Here is a 24096-nt window from a genome sequence, read left to right on the forward strand (position 1 = left end):
GCTAAATAATAGTGACAGAAGCCAAGGCTAAATTAGTGCTAAAGATTGTTGCTGTTTACTTATACCTAACCCCTAATTATTTAACAAACCTCCTAATCAATCCAAACGTATCGTAGCGGAACTAACCTCTGACTAAGCTGGGCTTCGCCGAAATTGGTCCTACATAATTTCACAGCTTACCCCTCGCTCGAGTCATTAAATTCACTAACAATTAGACCAAGGATATCAGAGGGATCTTCACATATCATTAACTTTTTACACCGAGACGCGTCCCTGACAAATTCCTTTTAAAACTGGCACCGGGCCAGTGTATAGGCATAGATACATTTGAACAAAGTTTTTGGATAATTTGCATGAGTGCTTATGGCCCCGTCCAGGGTTGCAGAAAGACAAACTGACCAAATATTGCTTGTTGATATGCAAAAAATCCTAAAAAGTAAAGTCTAGAACAACTTATTGTAGCAAATTAGTTTGCTGTAAGATGTCAAAATAAACTGTAAAAGTTTAACGCATCTTCCCATCCCCCCACGCCATATACAAGTGTACTTGTTTACGCATCTTGGTACTTACCTATTATTTTATAAAGAGTGCCTAAAAAATATTGCATTCCCGTTGCCAGAGAGGGTTTGGGATTATACTGAGCAACTTACTATGGGACCAACCCCGAAAACACGAAACAAAAACTTGGTTGGTTCATACATTTTGGCTGGTCCATTTTCTATAGGAGGGTAATTTTTTTTTTGCGATTTCGGGATTGGTCCCACAGTAAAAGTTACTCACTACTCACTATAATCCCAAAACCTCCCTGACACCGTGTATTGCTACAAACATAGAAACTCTACATATCCACCCCGAATTAGGTTGATCCATAACATGAGTGCTGGCAAGTTATTGAATTTTCCCATGCAAAATGACCTAGGAGTTACTAAAAGTAAATACGTAAACATCAAAACAAGCCCTGCTTTATGACAAGGCAAAGAAAAAGCTTCACTGTATCCTATTTTTATTATTGGCACGGAGCAGGAACTCGGGAAATCTTGGCAGGATTTCTTGGCAGAATCTTGTTATGTGTAGAATTTTTAATACGTAAGACCAATTTATTTGTGCGCCTTGGATAACTCGACACAGAAATAATGCTTGGCAAGGAGGCTTTTTCACATCTCGTCCGCAATTACGTGCTGTTCAAAAAAAATAATGTTCAGTTCACTAAACATTAACTCGTATTTAAGAGGAAATAATATGAACAAAATTAAATAATGCTTGCAGATTTTTTGAAATATTAACAAGAAAATTTTGCAGCCGTTGACAGTAAGGTGATTCATTTAATAACATTAATAACGAAACTATAGCAAAAATAAAAACTAAACTAAAACCATCTGTGGCGTCTGACATCTGTTCATCAAATCTTTCAGATACTGACCACGTGACATATAGGTACCTGCCTCATATTTGTCTCAATATCAGCATCGTAGCAGCGGTATTTTTCCGCCCTCCCGCTTATTGCAATTTATTAGCCGTCGACAGGGACAAACAGTGTCCTAATCGACATTTCAGATTTACGAGTTTCGACAGGCACGTCGGATTAAAAGGACAACAAGAGCGAAATATATGTCTTCATTCCGATGCGCCGGGCCCTGGCCGCCGACCTGTTCCCATTGGCTACGCGGCTGCAGTTCAACCACCGTAAATGTGACCGAAAGGGAGGCATACGCAAAATATTTATATAAAAGGTAAAAAGGATGTAAAGATCAGATTTATAAAATTCTAATGCGACTCTTGCTTTAGCTGAGTCTTGAGCATTCGGTAAACGCTTGGTAAGTAAGCTAAATTGAGTGACAGCCGAGACTGCCTTTTAGACAAAACATTTTATCTCGACTGTGAGTTCGTACGTGATAGGTATTACTTGTAAAGTTCAAGATCAACTCGGTATACAGTTTGGGGGTAGAGTCTGCGCGGAAAGAAAAGAGTCGTGGAATGTAATGAGCTCATACATTCTACGACTCTTCTCTTTCCCCACAGACTCTATTACAAAAAGTTGTATACGAATAAAAAAAAGTCGGCAACGCGCAAGTGACTTCAATTGATTTACAGGCGTTCAGATGCTACTGAAACCGCTTCATTAATCATAGGGTTCTTTGACACCGACGTAAGAGTATTAATTTGTCGGCCTGACGCTATGCATATAGTAAGCATTGTGAATAACACCTCTCAATGTGGAGCGAAAAATGAACTGAAATCCGGGGCTTATAATAGCCATTCAACCCGCTCAGACTAGGTAATATGTCTGTCCTTATCTCGCGGAATGCATTTGACAGAGAAAACGTATTCGAGGAAGCGGAATTTTCTACCGGTTGCAATTCAAAGCCTACTAGAATATATACGGTTTTGTTTTAAAAATCAATATAAAGGTAATATATTTTTGTTAAATAGGGATATTGTTCAAAACCACAAACATAGTTCACACAATAGCATAATAGAAATAGCAAGTAATTACTTTCACGCTTTATTGGTACCAAACTAACCTAAATTAATTGTTATAATTATGTAATTTACGTAGGTATTTATTTAGCCACATGGAAGACTACAGACCGCGTAGCCAAGATGCCAATCGCTTACGCTCCGTAGCGATCGAAACGCAACTGTCACTGTCACACTAATATGGAAGAGTGATAGAGAGACATAAAGCTTTTCGTTGTCGAAGCGATAGCGATTGTAACCTTGGCTAGACCAGCAGTTGCCTCCAGAAATTCGCGAATAAATTGACATGAGTTTGACTAATAAAATGATACCAGGAAGAGCAAAGAAAAAATAGTCAGGGGTATATGTCGATAAAATGATATCGATAAGTAAGATGCACTTACTACCCATGTGATAGTTACAAAGGGGTCACAAACAACTGCATCTCTATTATTGTCACAATTACGTCGTTAGCTGAACAAAACACTTGACCTGTTTCCAGAGAATTATTAGTGAACTATAGGCACTATAGCTATATTTTTAGCCGGCTAAGGACCGTCCGTTTAATTATCCGCATTCCGGCTGGACAAATTGTTCGGCGAGCTCGGATATTAATTTCGATACATTGTCTCTGGCCAGCCCGACGACGATTATTTCCAGCCAGCTGCAATATCGTGGGAACGTCAACGTTAGCATAGAAATAAGATTCTTACACACTCCACGTATATAAAATAAATATTTTGGCAAAGATTTAATTTTTGGTACAAGCTTTTATCGCTGACTGTATTTTTCTTACCTGAGGCAACTAATACTCATCGAGACAATTTCTAACAACTCCATACACAATTAGTTTGCGTTGTTTTATCATTTGACCAGTGCCCTGTTTATCAAAAGCTTGTAACTTGTAATATACCTATACGTGGAAGTCCCTTTTTGTCAGCTTTTGTTAGAAAGGGACTTCGACTTGTATAACAAGTTACAAGCTTATGATAAACAGGGCACAGGTCCATGACATCATAATTTTGCATTGCGTACACGTTGACAGCTGACAGATGATCAAAAACAAATCCAGAATAAAATCATAACCAGTTATTACAATCAGAACACGCCTCCAGTCTTGGACTATAAGGGCTATATATGCTTCAACTTTTTACACTATGATAAAGAACATTTACAAAGATCAACATCATAACTTTAGCATAGAAATAAGATGTGTTTTACGTGGAACGAATTAAAGCTCGCGAATCATGGACTCCGCGCGGAAGCGAGATATGTTTTAGATAAAGATTATTTACACAGTGTCTTATTTTACAAATCCAATTTCCGCGTGAATACACGGGCCGGTTGTAAATAACGCAGACAAAGCTCGAGTCTCCGTTCGATACATTATGCAGACCACGCTTCGCTGCGCCGCGCAATGAGCTTTGTAAATATACCAGGCACATCTGAAACGCCGCTTGTTTTTTCAGCGAATCGACTATAGTTTTCTGACTTTCAGATACGTTTTAAAAGTTGCCGTCATAAAATCATTTAGGTACTTTAAAAATGGAAGCATTTCATTCCGGAAAAATGGCAATGCAAATTATGTTTCGTTTTTAACCGACTTCCAAATCCCAAAGGAGGAGGTTATCAATTCGGTTGTATGTTTTTTATTTTTTTTATTTTTTTTATTTTTTATGTTTGTTACTCCATATCTCCGTCATTACTGGACCGATTTTGAAAATTATTTTTTTGATTGAATGTATATGCATACAGATTGGTCCCGTTTCTGTCAAAACCCAGTTCTGATGATGGGTTCCATGAGGAATCGAGGGAACTCCTCAAATCTTAAAGGCATACATATAGTGATTTTTGGGTTTTTATCATCAAATCAAGCATATACATCCAAAAGAGTGACATTTGATGAAGTGGAACTGCTGATGATGATCAGAACGGAACTCCTCAACGACGCATAGTTCACGGTTGGCGATTTGTCCTCTTCGTTATGTTTGTTAAGCAAGTTCAGTTTTTAATGCACATTTTTGTCAAGCTCGAGTTCTGATGATGGGATCCATGAGGAATCGAGAGAACTCCTCAAATCTTAAAGGCATGCGTATAGAGACTTTTGTATTTACATCAGAAAATTAAGCATTTTCATTAAAAACTGTCGCATTTGATGAAGTGGAACTGCTGATGATGATCAGAACAGAACTCTTCAACGACGCATAGTTCACGTTTCGAGATTTTTCCTCTTCGTTATGTTTGTTAAGCAAGTTAAGTTTTTAATGCACATTTTTGTCAAGCTCGAGTTCTGATGATGGGATCCATAAGGAATCGAGGGAACTCCTCAAATATTAAAGGCATGCGTATAGAGATTTTTGTATTTACCTCAGAAAATTAAGCATTTTCATTAAAAACGGTCGCATTTGATGAAGTGGAACTGCTGATGATGATCAGAACAGAATTCTTCAACGACGCATAGTTCACTTTTGACGATTTTTCCTCTTCGTTATGTTTGTTAAGCAAGTTAAGTTTTTAAGCCACATTTTTGTCAAGCTCGAGTTCTGATGATGGGATCCATAAGGAATCGAGGGAACTCCTCAAATATTAAAGGCATACGCATAGATTTTTTTGTATTTTCATCATAAAATCAAGCATTTACATTAAAAACTGTCGCATTTGATGAAATGGAACTGCTGATGATGACCAGAATAAAACTCTTCAACAACGCATAGTACACATTTGGTGATTACGAATTTCGATTTTGACTTGGACTGGGTCCCGGACTCGGACCCAGAACCGGACTCATACCCGGATCCGGTTCGGACCCGGACCTGGACCTGGACTCGAACCCGGGCTCGGACCCGGACTCGGACCTTGACCCGGAAAACCACTATGATACCTTAACTAAATAAACCACTATGATTACCTACCATAAAATGTGTAAGTATATAAGTATGATGATGCCAATCTTACTAGCCCCTCCCGCTTAAACCCCCGTACACCGCACCGCATGCGCCGTTAAGTGGGTTAGGTTAGGTTTGAACTGCGATCCTCACAGAACCGAACTGCTATCAGAGAAGTGGGTTAGGTTAGGCTAGAACTACGACCCTTACAGAAGCGAAATGCTAGTAGAAAAGTGGGTGGTTTTACCTCCTTTTCTACATAGTGTACCATCTACAATAATCTTTCACCGGCCCCCATAGAAGTCGGTTTTTTTTTCTTAAAAATTATTCTGTTTGCGGTTGGCGTTAATGCCAAACATAGCACACACACACATTAGGTCAAGAAATGAATGCTCAAAAAACGTTGTAGAGGGAAATGCTAGGAACACAATTTTTGACTCCGTAACTTTGTTTGGACTAGTTAGGAGGTGAACATATCAAAAGTCCCCGGCTGTAGCCCCGCTGCTGGGGGGTAGAGGGGGGTAAGAAGGTCGAATTTTTCGGTTTTTCATTGATATCTTGGAAACTTTGCGTCTTAGCGACATGACTACTAAGACAAACCGAAAGCTGATAAAATTAGTTACAAGTTTTATCCTGTCAAGTTTTTCGATATCATGAATAGTTTTTGAGATACCCGCTCTTGAAAGTTTATTTAGGGATTTTAATTTTATCTTGATATCTACGTCAGTGAAGCTGTTAGGCCATGTTTGGTATCATTTTCGTATAAATCGGGAGTGCTGAATTCATTTATGGTATCACATTGACACCATTCCGAAGTAAAACCAAAATTTAAAAATAAATATTTTTTTAAATCCCTCTTCACGCTTAAACCGCTGAACCAATTTCGTTGAAATTTGGTATAGAAATAGTTTAAATCTCGACACACGACATAGGATAGTTTTTATAACCAAAAGCATCTTTTGAGGGTGTGAAAAGTGGGGTGGAAGTTTGTATGGGGAGTCAATAACCGCTGAACCGGTTTAGATGAAATTTAGAACGGAATACATCTGTGATTTAGATGAAAGTGATACCAAACATGACTTCAAACCTTACCTTGAGCAGTATTAACCTCAGGAATTCAGTTTCGTCGACGATGTTGAATTCCCCCCATACTCCATTTCACAACTTTAAAGGATGATTATTGAGATAAAAAGTATCTTATGTCCTGTCTTGGGACTCGAAATATCTGTATACCAAATTTCAATTAAATCGGTTGAGCGGTTTAAGCGTGAAGAGGAATTTAAAAAAAAAGGTATTTGTTTAAAGTTTATATGTTTTTTCTTAGGAATGGTGTCAATGTGATACCAAAACTGAATTCAGCACCCCCGATTTATACGAAAATGATACCAAACACGGTCTAGCAGCGTCACTAATGTAGATATCAAGATAAAATTGAAAGCCCTAAATAAACTTTCAAGAGCGGATATCTCAAAAACTATTCAAGATATCGAAAAACTTGACTGAATAAAACTTGTAACAAATTTTATCAGCTTTTGGTTTGTCTTAGTAGTCATGTCGCTAAGACGCAAAATTTCCAAGATATAAGTGAAAAACCGAAAAATGAGACCTTCTTTCCCCCCTCTACCCCCCAGCACCGGGGCTACGGCCGGGGACTTTTGATATGTTCACCTTCTAACTAGTCCAAACAAAGTTACGTAGTCAAAAATTGTGTTCCTAGCATTTCCCTCTATAACTTCTTATTGCTTGGCCTACATAGGCTTTCTTGACCATGTCACAGAATAAATAATAGTACTAAGTACAGAAGACTCACTCTCTAACAAAACGCGTCTGTTACGATCAGCACAGATATGGCCGCTAGGTGGCGACAGCGCCACGCGCGGCTTATGGCAAACCCCAAAATTGGGGCCGAACGGATGTACTTTTAGCTACCTGTAGCAAAGCGACGAAATCGCGGAGTGAGACACGCCTGACCATGTATGAACTTTGTCAATATATTACCAAAATCAAAATATATTTATCTTCTAAATGAAATTACAGTTCATAACTCTCAGGTATTTTTTTACCGGAAAAGTGGCGTGTGCAAACAATATATCTTATTGAATGAATGAATGAAAATCTTTATTTCAGGCAACTAGTGGCCCATACATAAATACCTTAAAACTAGCATACATATTATAAAAATATATTTTAAAACTAAACACTACAAATCACATTATGGCTGCGATGCATTACGCAACCCCGCAGTGTCAGGGAGCCGGCCGCGGAACCGCCGAAACTTGACACCCTTCGGCCAAAACTCCTCCTTGGTGAAGGTCGCTAGATGATCAGTCGGAACGCTCACCACAAACGAATTAAAATTCGCACTGTGTCGAGATTCCAACTTCGCGACCCTCAGGATGAATCCGGTCTTCGTTTTCACATACTTTACGATGTCGTCGACCTTCGTAAGGTAATGTAGACGGGACACATACAGCAGCGTCGACGGTGTTGCAGGACGCAGCAGATGGTTGGGTCCAGTCGGTGCGGTACCGCACTGATTCTGACGAGCCGGTGTTATTGTTCTTCCGACAGCCGTTGGTGGTATCGCTATACGTTTTCTATACCATTAATCCCGAAAAATTGCAATGATATCTTAACAACGCGAGGGGATTCCCCTAAGTTGCAAAAAACGTTCGAAAAAATCTTATCTCGAATAAGGTAGCTAATGTTGATCTGTAGGAGCCATGGAGACACTCTCAACGCTTGCTACGTTCGGGCGAATTGATTGCTTGTCCAGACTAGTTTTGTAGTGGTCTCTGATTGATCAGAGTTGTTATAGAACTCGAGGCCACTTTACAATGGTTCGGGCTAGAATTCGTCTCGTTCAGACTCGCGCCAGTATGAACAATACGCAGTCTGATGGGTGCGGCGAGGTAAGTAGGCGACTAGGCACGTATGTCTCGCTTCACATGCACTCCTTATCGCGACGGACAAAGGATCTTTTTCATTTCGCCTTTGTCCTGAGGTTTTGCCGACTCGTCTCTAAGGGCGCCCACATAGTGGAAAAGTCACGTGATTTAGAGACGACAAAAATGTTATTTTGCCGGCCGCGTGTGCGCGTTACTTGTGGGTTTGCGTGACATATTTTCCTAGTGTCGAGGATGACAAATGGGATGATAAATCACAGCGAAACGAGCTTTTCTTTTAAAAGTTTTTTTATATGTCTACGTATACTCATACGTGAGGAAGTTTTTGTGTTCTCTGACTTTCTCATTTGTTACAAGGCGGTTTACGAGGTACAGTTATATGTACATGCCTATAGTTACCTAATAGGTAGGCTATATACCTATATATAAAGAGAATTGAACATTTTACAAAAGTACAGTCGTTATATGAAACTTTTACTGAACGGCTATGCGCTCATATTTGTTCTTCGTAAAAATCGTTCTTAGGTATCATTAAAATATTGTACTTCTAATACTATAAATAGAAAAGTTAGTAGAATAAGTGAACGAACACAAAAGGGGGGATAGAAAAATACTGATTTCCGCCGGCGACGGATCTAAGTAGTCCGGCGCCGAACCTAACTCCCTCGTGTAGACTGCAGTAGAATGATCACGTAGGTACCCATGCATTGCAGGCCCTTAGTCCAATCCGATTCGGAAAATTTTCTTAAAAAGATTATGGAGACTTTTGTTAAGTATGAACCGATGCTCAGCACAACTAGTGTTTAAATATGGAGACCTAGACTCTCCATAACATATCGCGAGAGTGATTAAATACGTGCTTTAAACCGTAATATTAGCTTAACCTAAGTATGATTTATGACAACTTCAATACGATATATTGCAATAGGTATTATTATTTGTATGTCTTTTCCATATCTCGGGACAAACTTTTCTTGGTCTAACTCTATGTAGTTATACCAGAATATATATATTTTTCAGAACTCCGTGTCATAAAAGAAGTATATTGTCATTTGTAGCCTTTTTCGTTGTAGAATGAAGTTGTCATTACAATTCTTTTTAAAGTTGACAGGCAGAAAATGTCATTTAAAGCAATAAGTGAACAAATAGCGTATTTAGCGATGAAATGTTAATTGGAGATATTTATTACATAGGGTCAAAGTAAAGAGCAATTCAACTTGAAGCTATAACGTATAACCAGGTCTAAAATGTTCCGGGAGTCATGCCAACGCGGATTCTTAACTGTGTTCTATAGCTGCGGCTCTAAACCATTGGACTTATGGGAAGTTCATATGAAGAATCATAGAGTTATATATTTGACAGAGGGAATGTCACTGAAGACAAACTGTGACACTGCAATGGCGGACGGTTTGAAAGTGTGCGTGTAGACGAGTGATACCATGTAACACAAATTCTCCCCTAGTGGTGAAACAATTATTTTCAATATCGTCCTTGTTTTCAAATATTAAAATAGGACAGTTTTACGTCAGACAATAAAAAAGTGTGTACCTAACTGATTTTATAGGTCTTGAAAATGCGCATTGTTGCACAATATTATTTTCAATACCTAATGATATTTAACTTGTAACATATCTGGTTTTAAACAAAAAATAAACATAAGGTATATGTACTAGTGCTCGACATGTTAATTCCCAATAGATGTCACCTTGCTGTCACCTTTATTGACAATGACTTAAGTTTCAAAATAACATGTACTGGACTGGGACCGCGTCGAGCACCATGGGTATGCTTACCTTACATAACAAATAAACGTTAGCTATCAAACATTATTCATGTAAACGTCTTTAATCTCCTTTTTATCGGGAAATTACCATACCGACCTAGTTTGAAATGCAAAATCAATAATTTAGCTATTTACCTAAATATCCTAAATGATCTCTTATATACATAATGATTTAATAAGAAGGGCATCATTTACCCTACTTTCGGGAAATTACCCTATTCAACTTACTGGTCACACTCCTGTTTCGCATTTATAAACAATGAAATATGGAGATTTTACGTACTATACCATGATAATTGATAAAATTAGCTATGAAAAGTGATTCCCTCACTTTTTTTCTTTCGATCGGTACAATTCTTGCAGGATTTAACTACGCATGCCGGCATATTTTACATTTTTCTTGGACAAATTTGCTTCACTGACGTTTCGATCCGTCTGACGGCAAATTGGTGGATGAGGCCATTGTGATAACTGTCAATGTGTGTGTGTCACGCGTAAATACTAGGAAAGTGGTGGATGATGGAATCACAGTTTTTGTCTTAGCAAAACTACGTCCGTAGTATTCTAGGTCCATGTGAAGAATGGTCATATTGCAAGGCTAATGGACCCTGATATTAAGTCCACGGTGCTGGATATAAGAGGAACTAATGTAAGCACAGCGTATATAACATGTCCAAGTAATAACAGAACTCTTGGAATATCAATGCCGTTTATGATCATGGTGGTAAAGAATTTGAAAAAATATTTCACTTTTGAGGTGACCATTTTGGACGAAGGTGGGGTAAGAAGAAGATTCCGGGTATCTAACTTTCAAAGTACTACACAGATCTTGCCCATGTCTACCGCTATGCCTATCGGTCTCGCTGACGGTTGGAACCAGATCCAGTTCAACCTATCTGAATTCACCCGTCGTGCATATAACAAGACTTTTATCGAAGTACAAAACATTAAAGTGAACGCCAATATACGTCTCAGGAGAATTTACTTCGCTGAAAGGTTGACTCTTGATGAAGATTTGCCTGCTGAATACAGGATTTTTCTTCCCCTACCTAGTAGAGTAGGTAAAAACAAAAAGGCTGGAGAAGGAAGTAAAACTACGGTAATTAAGCCTGCACCATCTAAAGAGATAGAGACATCTCAAACAAAGTTAAAAACAACTTCTCAAGTCAGTATTGTGCAGCTACCTCCAGCGGTACCTCCTGAAGCAGGTCCCGTGGAAGGTGGTGAGCCACCAGATACGGTTCAGGCTGAGAAAACTCCTGAGGCTGCTGCAGAGGAGGTTGAAGCCCCTGCTCAAGAAGGCGAAGCTGCTCCGGAAGAAGTTGAAGCACCTGTGGAGGAATCGGCCCCTACTGAAGGTGAGGCTGCTGCAGAGGCCGAAGGGGTACAACTTGGATCAGCCACAGAAGTACAACCTGAAGCAGCCGCAGAAACGCAGCCTGAGACACCTGTAGCCCAAGAACCGGCAGCAGACTCTCCGGCCGAGGCAGCTCCAGACGCTCCGGCCGAGGCAGCTCCAGCCCCGGCGGACTAAGGGTCGGTTGCACCAAACTGTTCCTATCGTTAAAGAGTTCGCTAAAATTTTATGTATGGAAAGTTTCATAGTAAAACGCCGGGGCGCGCCGGCTGACTTTGATCAGTCTGTCAAATGTGGTTGGTGCAACTGGCCCTAAGAGTAACTTCACTAGTGGTACAGTCACCATCAAACGTACCTTACACATTTTTATTTCTAACCACTTTGAACGTCACTATTCATATATTTGGTGTTGAGTGTACATAGATGTATATCTATACTTACATATCTTATATAAGATATAGAAGTATATAACTTCGAATGGTTAATTACTGATTACATATAGGTAGATAGATTGATTAATTTCCTAAGAAAATGTTATGTTTCAGTTAGTTATTAAATATAATTTTAATATTAAAAGTATTTCATTTACGTGTAGGTAACTGTACATTGTATGTATTGTTTGTACAGTTGCCATAAGATATATCGAAGCTGTCGACGTGCTCAATAATATCTAAACACACACTAACGCCTTGGCGATAGAAGCGTGTTCAGTTATTTTCGAGCACCTTTGTCTCTCCGATATATCTGATGGCGACTGTACTATCGAAATAAATGTATAAATAACGTGGAGGTACAATAATATAGAGATGGAATGGGGGAGGGCGAAGATGACCGAACGAAATGCGCTTATGGAACTTTCAGTATGAGTAACAGAGAAAGCGCTATTATGGTTTGTCCTTATCTTATAGTCTCACTTTTCCTTTTTGCGTATTTCTAAAAAGTCCTGTGACCACAGATTATATAATCTGTGACGTAGAATATTTTTGTTGCCCGCAGTTAAAGGTTATCTATCTTCTATAGTTCTTCATTTTACATATTTTTTCTGCTAGCTCTAATTTATTTAATTTTAATATTAATTTAATTTTATAAGAAGAAGATTGTAATTATTGTTAATTTACTTTTTATTCGTGTTAATAAAAGCACTTTATTTGCACTTTATACCCAAATAGATAAATCAAATAACAACTGACAAGGAACCAAATTACGTAGGTTGCATTTGATATGTTGTCAGAAATGTTAAAATGTGTTTTTAATTTTGTCGCATTGCGTATGTTCTGTAGGTTCCCTCACGGGCTCACGCGTATGGCACGTCTATATAAAATTATAAATTCTAGGTCTATAACTACACCTTATAAAACAAAGTCCCCCGCCGCGTCTGACTGTTTGTATGTTTGTTCGCGATAAACTCAAAAACTACTGAAGGGATTTTCATGCGGTTTTCACCTATCAATAGAGTGATTCTTGAGAATGGTATAGGTGTATAATTTGTTAATCCGTGCGAAGCCGGGGCTGGTCGCTAGTGATAAATAATGATGATGAGTGTTATAGTTTGTCAAAGGACTGTCTTAGACACAGAGAGTATCATACATACTATCTTTGTCTTACACTAGTACTAGCACCCAAAAGAAAAGGATAAGTGTAGTTTTTTTTGTTCTTATTTACTTACGAAGGATTGACCAACTATATTTTATAATGCTACAACCTATTTAAGTCATTGGCAGTGTAAACACATGACTGGCCGGATGCGTCAAGTTTGTCAAACAAGTGTCACAAGGTACGTGACCTGCCAATTGATATATTTGACGATTTGATTGATATTATTTTTGTTTATAATGTTTAAAAATACTTTTCAGAGCGGGCTATTATCAATATTTTACAGTTGTGGATCTAATCCTCTCGCGATATGGGACAGCGAAGTCCAGAATGGGCACATCAAACGGCTCACCGACAAAGAAGTCAATTCCATTGTCCTCGAAATCGTAAGCACAAACGTTGCAACTACTTACATCACTTGCCCAAAGAACAACCATGTTTTGGGAATTAAACTACCTTTTCTCGTCATAATAGTGAAAAATCTAAAACGGTATTTCTCTTTCGAAATAACTGTTCTCGATGACAACAATATGCGGCGACGGTTCAGAATATCTAATTTCCAGTCGACTACAAAAATCAAACCGTTTTGTACGAGCATGCCTATCGGACTGTCGGGGGGATGGAACCAGATACAGTTTAATTTGGCAGACTTTACAAAAAGAGCGTATGGCACGCAGTTTATTGAAACGCTCCGTGTCCAAGTACATGCCAATGCTCGATTGCGTAGGATCTATTTCAGCGACCGCTTGTATACTGAAGAAGAGTTGCCACAGGAATACAAACTGTACTTGCCGCTAGAGAGGAAACAGAAGAAAGATAAAAAAGACGCGAAAGAAGCGGCGGCTCCGGCTCCTGCCGCAGCCCCTGTCGTGGCCGATGCCGCAGCTCCTGACGTGGCCCCTGCCGCCGCCCCTGCTCCTGTCTCTGCCCCGGCTGAAGTTGCACCAATCCCCGAAGCGCCTACACCTGAACCTGAAGAGCTTAAATCTGAAGCTCCTCCTACACCGACCGAAACGCTGCCTGAAGGTGAAGCAGAGCCGCCAGCCGGGGCCGAGGCTGCGGAATCAGAGCCCGCCGAGGGACCGGCAGAGACCCCAGCAGAGACCGCTCTGGAATCTACTGCGGGAACACCTTCCGAGCCCGCTTCAGAGCCTGCCGATGTAACAGAAGGAGAGGAATCTGCTGCCGCGACTCCTGCTGCTGAGACCCCTGCCGCTAAGACCCCTGCCGCTGAGACTCCTGCTGCTGAGACCCCTGCCCCAGAGGATTAAAAGCTGCGTAGTACATATTATTTTTTATATAGTTATTTAATCAATAAAAGGGTAAAGAGTTACAAGGTTTTGTATAGTTTATTCTGTCCCAGTGCCACCCAGTACTGTATTTGTTAACAAATGAGTCGCTTAACTTCAAACTCGGGTAAATCCATTTGTCAGATTATGCGATAATGGTATTAAGAAAAGGTAATAGGGTATATATTTGCGGTAAGAGTCGAATGGATTTACCAGAGTTTGAAGTTAAGCTACACAAATGTGATGACAGTAGTGCAATCGGCTGTAAATAAATTGTGTCTAATCCTTGTTCGCTCTCATCGAACCAAAAAATACTAGGTACCGGGTGTGGCCTGTAATATGAGCAAAAAATTAAACTGTAGGCTGTCCTCCTCATACTGACCAACATTTGTTCAGCTACTTTTAAAAATAACTTGTGGTTTGATTTTTAATACACTTTAAAGTTTATTCTAAGATGCAATGTATTTCGAATTTGGTTATGTTTAAGGCGTGACAAGCAACGTCAATCACAATGATATGGCGTGGCGATGACGTCCATTGAAGATAATATTTATTTAGTATGAAAAATAGGGAGTCTAAATACTTCATAATTTTTAAAAGTTGTTGAACAAAAGTGTCACCCTCTGAGGAGTACAATCTATGTTTTAATTATTTGCTCGTGTTACAGGCCACACCCGGTATATATGACTGAAAACTAGACTGCAGAAATTTATTAAAAAACGCTTAATTTAAACTTAACTAACAACACTGACATAGATTGGTTATAAAGCGTTCCAGAAATGGTCTCCACTCAGCTTCATCTCAAGAAACCTTTTGAGGTCCCCTTGGCGGACTGGACTTCATATTTGTCATTCTTCTACAAAGATCACTTTGTAGAAAGTTAACTTCACATATGTGAAGTTCACAAAGGGCAAAAACAACATTATTTTTGGTGCGAAAGCAATAATTTGTTAATCTCCAATAAAAAATTGGGGCCATTTTCCAGCGCGAGTGGCGTCCCATTCAATATGCAAAAGCGGGTCATAAAATTGCACCATCGTCGGTTGTAGCCGTCTCTTTAATAGTTTATGCTCTGGTCTATGGCGCGAAATTCCGCCCATTATTTAGGGTTGTGCCCGTCAAACGGACTGTACGAACGTCGAGAGATTTATCGTCGGTGGCTTGCACTACCGTTCACTGTTCCACTCACTTATTTAATTTAATTTTCCAGTTTGCTTTGATTATATTTACTTTTATGGCGTACGTGATTTTGTTATTTCCATACTAAATACTCCATCTATACAGTTATCTGTACCTAAACTACATAGACTGAGGATTGGACACAATTTAGTTAGGAGGCCAATTTGAATCTACATTTCATTTTGTTATCATTCGCCCGTGCATCACGCTCGGCTATCATGCCAATACATTGTAAGTACAAGTACGAATGAATTGCGCATGCGTGAATAATAGCAAAATGACATAATTTTGATATTGGAATGTAAGTTCGAATTTGCCTCCAGGATATTAAATTTACATCCATTGTTGACTTGCTTTTTAACAGGGCACTCACGCTCGTTGGCTAATAAATACGAGTAGATATTGATATTATGAACATTTACAGTATGCAACAGACGTAGTAGAGAAACTGTCTTCAATGACAACAATTCAATCTGAATTCAATTAAAATCAGAATTGATTATACTGATTTGATTGAATATTGATTTAGTGGTACACTTGTAGGTTCACTTTTGATTACATTTCAATGCGTCGACAGCACTTTTGAGATTAGTTTACACTTTGAGCACTTCGGTTGACAACATAAATTTTTGAGATGCATTGGGGTAACATCGAAAGCGGGATAATTTTGAAAATCGCTAATATTTTCTAAACTTCTTTGGCAACATTTACGCTACTGCACACTTATCAACGTAACTCGTTTTCTGTTGCTACAGTAGGTACAGAGATTCTAGTTTAGTAGATATTTACAATTTTTTTTAATTATCCCGAAATTGAAGTAATCTAATGCACCTTATAATAATGTCCACCTTATTGCAAAGTAATAAAGTCCAATAATGGAAACGTGTCTTAAGCCTTTATAAGGCAGAGGGAACATATTTCCCACCTGGTTTCGAACTTTATTTCATAGTGATAGGATTCAATTTTGCATAATTTCTGACACCCTTATGCCTTACAAAAGGGTTAAGTGTTTATTGTAGGCAAGTACCTTCAACATGGATAGAACAATAAATAAGCCCGTTTTACAAATGTTGTTTCAACTACGCTCAGTCATGAATATAGGCTTTATGTTAATTAAACTCAGTATAAATTAAACTAATTCAGTCGAATTGAAGACAGCACATTGCCCTTCGAGCTTAGGGACAGATGTCTTTACTGAATAAATTAATTTTGAAGATATTGACTCTATACTTTAAACCTAACCTCTTCAGTTTGCAAAGTAATTGGAATTTGGACTATATTTCCAATTGCGTAAGTTTGTCGTTTCAAATATACAGTAAATTAAGATACGAGGTTCACGAATATAGTTGTTATTCTGCTTAATCCTCTCTAAGTACTTGTCTTGTCTTTCAGTTGACATCGCTGAAATATTCACAACTACCTTTGGCAGTGAAATATGATGTACGATTTGCTTTCGACAACAGAAATAAGTACAAGGTTCCAGTGTATAAATAATAAAAGAGGTAAATACAATTGGTTCGTTGACATTATTACCAATTTCTACAGGACAGACTGTATAGTATAAAACTTGAGAAAAAAATATATTTGCTTTTTGTTTTCCTTCTTTTATGCTTCAATTTTGTTTCATATTAGTTATGTCATGCTGCAACGTTAACGCTTGGCACGAATCGAAGGATTTGAAGATTCCTACTTGAGCATATGACAGCGAGTCCTTCAGTTACAGAGAAGAAAATACCTGAAACAAAGAAATGTGAAGTTAATCATACGGTAATCAATTGCAGGAAATTTGCACGTTGGACTTTTTTTTAGTTAAATGGATCTAACATACGGTCGGATGGAAGGACGGACGGACGGAATGATGACGCAACAATAAGGTTGACTGTTAGAAAATGCTTTTGGCATTAAGTCCGCCTTTTGTACGATAAGTTTTCTTTTGTGCGATAAGGTTTAAATAAATAAATAAGTGTTCTGTATTTACCAGAACAGAATGCAATGGTTACAGTAGCCTTTTTTTACGTTGGGGAAATGCGTTTACGCATGCCACCTGGTCCGGCGGAACCAGGGGGGATGACGGACTAACCAGTGAAGGACTACCGTCTAAAACCACCAACGAGTGCCGGCTCCGCCTCATGGCTCCTCTACACGATGGGCCAACGCCGGCCACTCCAAGGGACGCAGCCATGCGGTAGAATGAGATAACAATGTCACTTGCTCCTTCTAACGCATAAATACGTCCCTTGGATTGGCCAGCGTTGGTCCATCGTGTAGAGGAGCCATCAGGTAGGGTGCCGCAGGGTCGCTATCAGCATTCGACCACGCGGTTACAGTAGCCTATATCACCTATACATCGCGTACATCGCTGCACTGCCCGATTCGAACTCGATACGTCAATTAACTGACGCATTTTGTTTAACTTTAAGATACAACATTAAGTTGTGCAACTTTATGATACGTCAATTAACTGACGCATTTTAAACTACGAATCGGGCCGTAAGTAAATAGGCTCACGTTTCATAATAAATATAATATTTCGTAAAAAAAACAACTATTTCCAGTATACCAGTAAACAACAACAAACTAAATTGAATAATCATATTGAAATGTCCGCCACGAGGCTCGTCAAATCTCAGCGACTGTGTCCTTTTTATTACACGGAATAAGAGAAGGAATAACATCATAAATATCTGAACATAATTTAATATTTAATGCCGACCCCTGTCCGCAAATGTGAAAGAGAATAAGAAATGTACTAACAGCAGAACGCTGACCATTTGTAGACGTTATTGAGTTGGAATAAGGTTTGTAATTGATCAGCTAAGTTACAATATAATACCTATTATTATACAGGGTGATTCCGGGGTCGTGGAGCAAGCGATCAAGGCATGATACACAAGCCCATACTGAACAACTTTTACTATGGGACCAACTCCGAAATCGCGAAAAAAAAATTGGTAGTTTCATACATTTCGGCCGATCACTGTATTATGCCTTGATCGCTGGCTTTACTATGGGACCAAATCCGAAATCGCGAAAAAAAACTGGCCTTCCCATAGAACACGACAACATGTGATCGGCCGAAATGTATGAAACTACCAATTTTTTTTTTCGCGATTTCGGAGTTGGTCCCATAGTAAAAGTTGTTCAGTATGGGCTTGTGTATCATGCCTTGATCGCTTGCTCCACGACCCCGGAATCACCCTGTATATGGGAAAAAGAGTATATAGATTCCTTTTTAGCCCAAGAAAACCGGAATATTACAATGTATTCTGCTAACATTGAATGTGTAGTTTAAGAAAAAGTCTTTGAAGTGCTCAAGACACTGATTTAAAATTTACGTATAAAGGAAAAGAAATACATTCGAAACAGGAATATTTCATAGCGTTTTAGAGATGACATTTTAAAAGCATGTATTGATAAGTTTTTGATATTAGATAAATCTGGGGTTGCTACTTATACTGCATGATATTAATGATAATTAATAATTATGACGTTTGCAATGGCATACCATCACAGCATTCATTAATATACACTATTGTTAGCCACGAAATATTCATAACTCCATAAGTAAGGTATCAAATCAAAACAATACTGAATAGGGGATTAATTTACGGTAACTCGGTTAACCAGGCCAGAGTGTCTAATCCAAATGGTGTGATTTATATTCTGGTCGCTATATCGTTATATTCAAAACACATGATCTCGCCATATTCGTTCAACATAAGCGCGGTAATAAGTTAGCGGCGTGGCGAGTGATAAATCACGAACCATAGTGACGTTTGGCCGGCGGCGCAAGCAGCAAGCAGGAGGCGGAAAATCCTGCCTTTAGTTGGTTGGCGATTGCAACAACGTTAAGGATGACTCACGTTACACCGGGCCGTGTCCGGGCCGGATCTTCCGGCGCATCGTTTTCTATGGAAAGCATCACGTGATCCCCTGTCATGTCATAGAAAAGTAAGCACCGGAAGTTCCAGCCCGGATACGGTCCGGTCTAACGTGAGTCATCATTACTGTTGCAGCGTTTCTACAGCAGCGTGGTCTCGGGGGATGTCACTGTCGATTTCCTTGAAAAAATGTGTTGACGTTCGTTGCCGCCTTACAGCGATGCTTTCAATCCGTCACTCATTTTGTTAAGGTGATTGACAGTGTACTGCCTACGTTAATGCTGCAGCAGTAATGTTGCAACAGCAACGCTGATGTGGTTGCCATTCGAAAGTCGCCCCCTTCAACCTTTAATCGCTGAACGTCGTAATATGCGAGTATTTAGAGGTGTTTTAAGTGACGTACCTACGATTAAAACGTTGTTTCTATGATCTTTTGTTGGTTAGTGGGCAACAAAATTTAGGTAAGCTTATTATATTATAGAGTATTGTATGTGCATAGTTGATTCATACACATATTATCGGACTGGATAGTGAGTGTTGGGTGATTGCTGAGGTGACGAAAGACAGACGAGAATGGAAGAGAAAAACATGTCGTGCCGACCCCACATAACGTGGGATAAGGGTAGGGAAAAGAAGGAGAAGATTATCAGGCCGGATATTATAGTTCATAACTTGGGCCAGACCCTTAAGGCTACGCGAACAGTCCGCTGCGTCGGCTTTTCATAATACAACTTTAATTTACTGCTGCATTTTAAGTTATGGCCAAAATTAGTTGAAATATAAAAGAGCGTGTTTCGCAATAAGGTAATATTTAAAACGACGGTGGTTTTGTTGTGTTTATTAAATGCGTTTTAACATGAAAATAGTATGTAATAGACACTGCTTTTATGTTATTTGCATAAAATCAACATTAATTTCTAACATTGTAGGCGGATATAAAAGCAGTCAATAGGAAATCTGATTAATCTGGCTAATTAGCTAATTAGATACGTGTCTGTCACTAAGATATGTAGTTTGATTTCGTTTTATCATTAGGTACGCGTATAATTCAGATCTAATCCAAATCAAACAAATTATTTCAAAATTAACTAGATTATTACGTGTGAATGCATATGAGCGAGTACGAAGCTATTCGTTTTCTGAAATCTTTTTCAACACTAAATAAAATTAAACACTAATTCTAATTACAGACACGAAAAGCACTTTTTAATGTTTCGGCCGTCGCAAAGCTGCGTCCAACAAAAGTGCCACTAATGCGAAATAACTAAGAAAGTGCCAGGATGGTGCGAATTCGATTTTTAAATCGTCAAATGAGACAGGGTGACCACAAACCCGTTAAAACAATTTGCCGAGGCACGTGTCCGCGGAGCCAGTCCGCTCACGGCGCCTAATTTTTGAAGTCGTAAAATTTACGACAAAGGGAGTATAATCCATCCGAAGTACGGTCTAGTACGGACGTGCCGGGCCTCCCGAATAATCGTACGGTAAGCAAAAACAGGGTGCGGTGATGATCGCTTCTGGTTTTAATGGCGGAAATACTGTGTAGGTTTCTTGAACGAATAATTAAGTAGGTATTGTACGTTATGTAGATTACGGCTATTTCTCGGAGGGGCAGGCAGAGGCCACGGATTTTCACTTGCTACGATCGTGAAATACCTCTTTCGCTTCCTTCACTTTCATAACATTCCTCATACACGCTTTAGGGTGCTCTTGACATGGCCTTTCTTCAGGATTTCCCCGATCTGATCAGATAAAGTCCACCGAGGTCTACCCCTTCCAACTCCCACTTCTACTTCGATATTTTTGATATACATATTCGTAGTGTTTAATTTTAAGTTCATCATGGCGAACATATAAAAAAAAAACTTTATTATTACCATGCTCATTTTTTAAAACAGATTTTTACCAAATGCTGTTCGATAGTCCTAAGCTTCAAAAATACTGTTTTAAATAAATAGAAACCCTAAAAACCTACTATGCGCTTAAGGAGAGTAATGATTTCGGCTTACTTCGACACTCCAGCTTCGCCAAGCTCCGGCACTTGATCATTCCCAGACGGCGTGGGTTTTTGCCGACCGTACCGCAACACTTACACAAATTAAAGCAGGCGAGCCGTAGTTACTTGCGAATGCAGATTCAATTACTGCAATTCGGAACGGAATTCCGCATGAAAATATCATGGAATATAAAAAAAAACGTTGCTGTTGCGGATAATATGGCTTCCTTTATGGCGCTTAGCACACTTGATACGATATACTAATATAGCCATATTCCGCAGGCACATCGGAACGACGTGCGAATTGTATCTATCCAGTTTGCTAAGCGGCCAAGGGAACGATGAATGTATACTCTACATTTATGACAGGCCGTAAATGTCCATAAATGTTCATTGTTCACATACTGTGTTGAAAGTTAGTGATAACAAAAAAGCGGCATTTTATAAATGGTGTATGGTGTACTAGTACGAGAAATTTATTTATTTAAACAATATAGATAAGAACAGGAACACAAAACTAACTACAATTAAAATAACTAAAATTAAAAAAAATAAAGATAATTATTTATATTATTTACCCTGTTTACCCAGGACATAAAATTCAAATGGCATTTTGAACTAATGTTATACATTCTATATTTGTCAACATGTTTTTGTCATCTGTGTCTGTTTGTCATAAATAAATTTTCTATTCTATTCTAAATAAGTGGTGAGCAATGAGCATCATTAAATTCCAGACTAATTTATTAAATCGAGTTAAATTGACCTCCCGCTGGCCTGACGGAAACCTAGACTAACCTTACAGTTTCTTTCCGACGATCCTTTAAAAATGTACAGTTCATGAATAAATTTAGCAGAACCTTAAGTGATAATTTTTCAACCTTATTCCTTTGAGATAAGATCTACACATATCGCTCTGTGTCTGCACCTGGCGATGGCGTTAAAGCTAAGTAAGCGTAGCTCATCGTTTAAACGCGTCCATAAATAGTTCCTCGACGATCCTGATGACCTACCGCGAACCACGTTCGATGTGTTGTCTCTCTTGTAAATTCGTACGTTAGTGTGACAGGGAGGCAACACGTCGAACGTGGTTCGCGGTAGGCCCACTGGTCTTCATTTGTTGTTTTTCGTCCATTACTCATAGTAACTCGCAAGTTAAAAATGTTTACGGCCGTATCTTCACAGTACATGAGGCAGCGTTGTTATCGCGTATGGGCTATAAGCGAGCAATCGCCTCGCCGGAGGCAGACCAGTGTAAGTTCATTTTTCTGACATTAACTCTGAATTTGGTCTAAGTATGCTTTTTTCGACAAATATTTAATTCAATTTGGTCTAAGTACCTATCTCAATTTATCAACAGATATTTAAATCCTAATGACACAAATTAAAACTTATCACGACTTTAACACATTATTACAAAAATGGGACTTAATTGTGTACAATTAAGTTTTAAAATTACCTCCGACACTTCCAAGACGTCATTTTCCCCGTGATCTCGGCCTGGCATCAAAATCGTCTAGCTGCGCGCGTTTCTTAAATAACCCGCACTTGGTCTTACCTACTTCACTTGATGGTTAATATACGCGATTAGACGATAAGAAGAAAAAAAAAGTTATATAAAGGTTTTTTTCCAGCGAGCAGGAAAGCGTCTACAATTTTTTTTTATTTCGGTGGTAGGTGGAGTGTTAAAAAATCGTTAAGCAGTTTGTGGATTTGGTCGTTTTTGTCCAAGTTAATGTTATAATTATTTTTTCTATAACTTAATATAACACTTATTTGTAGGCATTTTTACTACAGGTTTTTCCGAGTTGAATACTCGCCCGTCTTCGGAATACACGAGCCAGGTCACAACGACCCGTGGGGCCATATTTTAAACCGCCTGAGCGTCCGTCCCTGCGCCGCCGCGATAACGGCGTATCGGTTATTTACTGACCACGCCACTTGTAACTCTTATAGCTCAGTTTTTTGCACGGTATATGAGTGCTATAGCGGCAGTGGCTGTATATCTTTCAACTATATTTATGATCCACTTTCCAAGGCCTCAGGGAAGTATATATTGTAAGTTTGGTTAGCAGAACATGACTTGACAGGAGATTCTTGCGTAAACATAAAAAACCGGACAAGTGCGAGTCGAACTCGCCCACCGAGGGTTCCGTACTTAATCATAATCATTAATAAGTACTTTATTGCGACCATGGTAATATAGGTATATGGTAATATGTTAACTGTTTGTTTTTTAAATATTTATTGTTATAGCGGCAACAGAAATACATCAGTGAAAATTTCAACTGCCTAGCTATCACGGTTAATGAGATGCAGCCTGGTGACTGGACAGACGGACAGTGGAGTCTTAGTAATAGGGTCCCGTTTTTACCCTTTGGGTACGAAAACCTTAAAAAACTAGAAATGGAAAAACATAAGTGTTTACGAAGTTATCATAGACTTCCTCGCAGTTTAAAGTTTAGTTCCCAAACCTTCTCACAATAGCCGAGAAATCCTTATTGATTTTAAAATGATCTGGTGTTTGAATTACTATGCTCAGGGTGACCGTTCAGCTCACGGTAAAAATTATACACGTACCTTATTTACGATCTAATTCGATTGTGGCCTCAAATGTCCAATTCTTCGAATGTCCATTTTCCTCGAATGTCCAATTCCTCGAACGTCGATTTAACCCGAAAGTCCAATGGACTCTTTTGCAACTTTACCCAGAAATATTGATACTCAATCGGTAGGAGGAGATAGCAAAATATTGAAAAGTATGACCACA

General features: G+C 38.9%; 2 protein-coding genes across 3 annotated transcripts in view; one reads left to right on the top strand and one right to left on the bottom strand.

The window, feature by feature from the left end:
- The window catches only part of LOC134671913 (semaphorin-1A), a 421041-nt gene that overhangs the window by 169163 nt on the left and 227782 nt on the right, over positions 1 to 24096 (bottom strand). The window lies entirely within an intron of this gene.
- On the top strand, positions 13161 to 14252 carry LOC134672166 (uncharacterized). Its single transcript, XM_063530067.1, has one exon. It carries the CDS (start codon positions 13221 to 13223, stop codon positions 14250 to 14252), a length of 1032 nt encoding a protein of 343 aa, XP_063386137.1. The 5' UTR covers positions 13161 to 13220.

Source organism: Cydia fagiglandana, chromosome 16, assembly GCF_963556715.1.
Source record: "Cydia fagiglandana chromosome 16, ilCydFagi1.1, whole genome shotgun sequence".
Taxonomy (NCBI): Eukaryota; Metazoa; Arthropoda; class Insecta; order Lepidoptera; family Tortricidae; genus Cydia; species Cydia fagiglandana.

What these genes read in the sequence shown, in the direction of transcription:
- LOC134672166 (XM_063530067.1), top strand. Translation starts at nt 13,221, where the DNA reads ATGTTTAAAAATACTTTTCAGAGCGGGCTATTATCAATATTTTACAGT.